The following is a 3,329-nucleotide window of genomic DNA, read 5'->3' as shown; positions in this document are numbered from 1 at the left end:
GTAGCGGAACAGTACTATTAATCAATAAGAATAAGAATACTCGGTGTCTTTTTAAGCGACGTGTATACTGCTTGTGAAGTGGGATAGATTTTCAGGAGGATCTTTGCAGTTCGAGGTTCGTATGTACATCTTTCGCTCGGTAATAATGCCAATACAAGTTTTTGTATAATTTCGCTGATAGGAGTATCAGTTTTGCATTTGTTACTGCGGAGACAGGAATTTCTAAGTTACACACGAAAGATACACTCAAGAATGAATTCAGTCGAATTACTGTTGGGCAAGAAAAAATAAATAGTTTATTCTGAAGAATCAGATGACGAGAGGTGTGGCCACATTAGAAGGTTCGTTAGCGCATTAGCTGGTCTTCGGATTTTCAGAAGCTCAACCGTAGAATCCACGGCCATATCCTCCGCCGTACCCACGACCATATCCTCCACCGAATCCACGACCGTATCCGCCGTAGCCTCCGTATCCACCACGGCCGTATCCACCACGGCCGTATCCTCCATATCCGCGGCCGAAGCCGTACTGGGCGGCTGCGAGGCTGCACAGGGCGGCCAGCACCACGAGGGCGACCAGGAAGGACTTGCTGCTGATGGCAATCATGGCTGAATTTCTGGAGAAACAGGATCACGTAGGTGTTACGCCAGCGGAAACCTTCTGTACAAAACAAGAATACAACTTGCGCTAACGAGTGGACGAACACCACTATTCATTTCTAAACCATCTGTGCAAACAGATCAATTTAGAGCTGCACCCACCACATTCTGCACGTCACTCAAGACGACAAACTATCAAGCCACTTCAAGACGCTTCGTGAAACTCATTTTCCTGATGGCTGTCGGAATTGGTTAGTGCGATCGTGGGTAGCGTCGGCAGAGTAGCTAGGGCAGACCATTGATACTAATATTTCCGGCTACAATATCATTGCGCTCTTCAGCTTCCTTTCAATTATAACTAAATATATTCCGATTGAGTTCAGAGGGTTATGCTAGAGGCAACCAACAGGTATATCTTATTGATGGGTGATGGCAACTGCCACTAACACGTTTCAAAGGGGACACTCATATTCCATGTATCCATCCACGCGTGCAGTTACATAAGGAAGCTGTGCGTGTCATTGCTTTAGTAACCTACGCGGCATCATATATTCCTGCCGATTATATTGGTAGGTCCTTAGATCGTGAAAATAACGTTTTGCCGTATGCTGCTTGTTCTGCCATATAGATATTTCTAGTTCATAAAAAGATGTGTTCTTTCAAGACATTTTTACCCCGGAGCATTTCTATCAGGCGGCCAATAAAGCCGTGATAAAGGTTACTTTACAATTTTATGCACAAACAGCTGTGCGGAGTGGTATACGGAACAACTGTTGTACAGCTGTCTTGGCACTTTTCTTCTGGTCGGGCAATACCTTCAAGAAAGATCTAACAATTTTATTTATGATATCACTGCTTATTGAAAGTATTTTACATTTAGCATGAACTTTTCCCATGCATTCTATGTGCAGTGCACGCAAAGATTCTTCACAAAATGGTGAAAATGATTCCTGTAGAATTAAAAAAATAATAATAACGCGGTCGTAAAATACGGCGACGCTCCAAATGTAGCGTCGTTGATACTTCAAGAATTTATGGGCCAGGCAAAATCACTAAGAGTTGTCTCTAACATGCCAACCCAGTATGAAAGTACCTTGTGACAAAGCGTATTACTGTGTCGCTTGCTGTGCTATCTGAACTAAGCTTAGCAGCCATGATATATTTCGCATCGCATGTTTTAAGGAACCGTCGCGTATTCCAGGGCAATCCAAAGCTTCTCGACATTTATTGCTCCTCTGACCTGTGATCGCAATAAAAGCTTTCAAATTTAGTGCACAATGAGGCAGATACTTGTAATACCAGAGGTCCCTAATCTATACTTTCGCATCGAAGAGTTCGCCTACGGTGGTCTCATTTTTTCTAGTTAAATTAGGTGACTATAGACGCTGCTATAAGTTTTCATCTTAAAACTTATGTCCCCTGTAGTACCCTCAATTTCGAAAAATGTCGGTAATTACATCTTGCCCTCAGGTTGTCAGCGAACAACTTCTCATACTACCTGACAAAGTCAAAACGCATACACCTATTGTCTGCTTGAGACAGTGAAATCTTAAACCAAAACACTTTTCAAGTACTCTACTAGTCAGTGCCAAAACCTGCGCATTGAAACGGGGCAACAAGCTCCCCGTACTCACATGTTGCTGCTCGATGTACTGGCTTCACGTAGTGTCCTGTCGTCTCCGAAGCAGCGCAGACTCCGTTTATATAGCGCCCGTCCGCGCACGTGCGACGCGTCCTTCGCCTTCATTGTTCGAGCGGAGAGAGAAGGGGGGCGATTTACTGGGGAAGCCCCCTTCGCGCGGCGCACCAAAACAGGCGAGGGGCTGTTCGGAAGCGTTGTAAAGAGTGCGTAGGCGTATATGGTGAGAGTGTAATCCCAGTTTTCCAATGAACTATAGATAACGCCCGCCTAGTGACCTTGTAAGCAATTATTGCAACCTCGGCTTCCTGTATAACCTTCCCGTTGTGCTTACGGCTTTGACGCGAAGAGTGCGAAGGGATGGTCGAGGGCGCGCTGACGTTTCTTACAGAGCTGAATAAGCGTTGACCGCCACTCTTTTGCGATTCTTTGGCACTCCTCCCAGTGATAAACGCCAGCGCGGCGTTCATTGTTTTCGCGTACGCGGAGAGACAACTCGCTGTATTTCGGAAGCTTCCAAGCCACCAGAAAAGTATACTGAGGTAAAAATTTATTTTGAGAAAAAAAATCCGAATGTTGGCAGTTATTGCATTACGAGACATTTTAAACAGTATATATCCTAGGAAAATGGGATTTTAAATGTATATTTATCTCTACAGCAAACTTTTACCATTCATCTGTAATTATCTGCGCAATAAGCTACCCTCTGAGGTACCATTTGCCTGTATATGTGTTTGTACACAGTAACCAATTTGAATGTCCTCAACCGAATAACATTTCTCAAAATATTACCGTAAGAACGTTTCATTAAAGGTTGAACCAAATATCGTTTTTTTTTGGCGGGGGGAGGGGGGATATAATGCGCGCTTGCTCAAAGCACAGGCATCAGACACTCTCTATCGAGTTTCGGTTGAAGGGTGGCTGTTCATGGCCCTGATGGGGATGGGACAGGTAGGTCACCGCCGCTTGCGGCGGAGGCTAGCCTGCCACCGAATTTTTATCGGTTGTCATTGCACCCGCCACCGCTAAGGTTGTGGACGACGGCTGTTGCGGCGCGCGTCTTTCTCTCTGTCTTCTTTTTCATTCTTCTC

The 3,329-nt window shown here is 44.9% G+C and overlaps 1 protein-coding gene across 1 annotated transcript; it reads right to left on the bottom strand.

The window, feature by feature from the left end:
* Positions 1 to 280: 280 nt before the first annotated feature.
* On the bottom strand, positions 281 to 2,261 carry LOC146192328 (uncharacterized). The gene is made up of 2 exons (XM_084602441.1): positions 2,234 to 2,261; positions 281 to 616 (listed from the first exon to the last, which is right to left on the bottom strand). The coding sequence occupies exon 2, from the start codon at positions 604 to 606 to the stop codon at positions 382 to 384; it is 225 nt and encodes a 74-aa protein (XP_084458567.1). The 5' UTR covers positions 607 to 616; positions 2,234 to 2,261; the 3' UTR covers positions 281 to 381.
* Between the last annotated feature and the right edge of the window lie 1,068 nt (positions 2,262 to 3,329).

Source organism: Amblyomma maculatum, chromosome 4 (genome assembly GCF_055883805.1).
Source record: "Amblyomma maculatum isolate TAMU_Amacu chromosome 4, ASM5588380v1, whole genome shotgun sequence".
In the NCBI taxonomy this organism is placed as follows: domain Eukaryota; kingdom Metazoa; phylum Arthropoda; class Arachnida; order Ixodida; family Ixodidae; genus Amblyomma; species Amblyomma maculatum.
The sequence above is the reverse complement of the archived record's forward strand: the minus strand, read 5'-3'. Positions and strand labels throughout refer to the sequence as shown.

Excerpts from the sequence above, each read along its gene's own strand:
- LOC146192328 (XM_084602441.1), bottom strand. The coding sequence starts at position 606 with ATGATTGCCATCAGCAGCAAGTCCTTCCTGGTCGCCCTCGTGGTGCTG.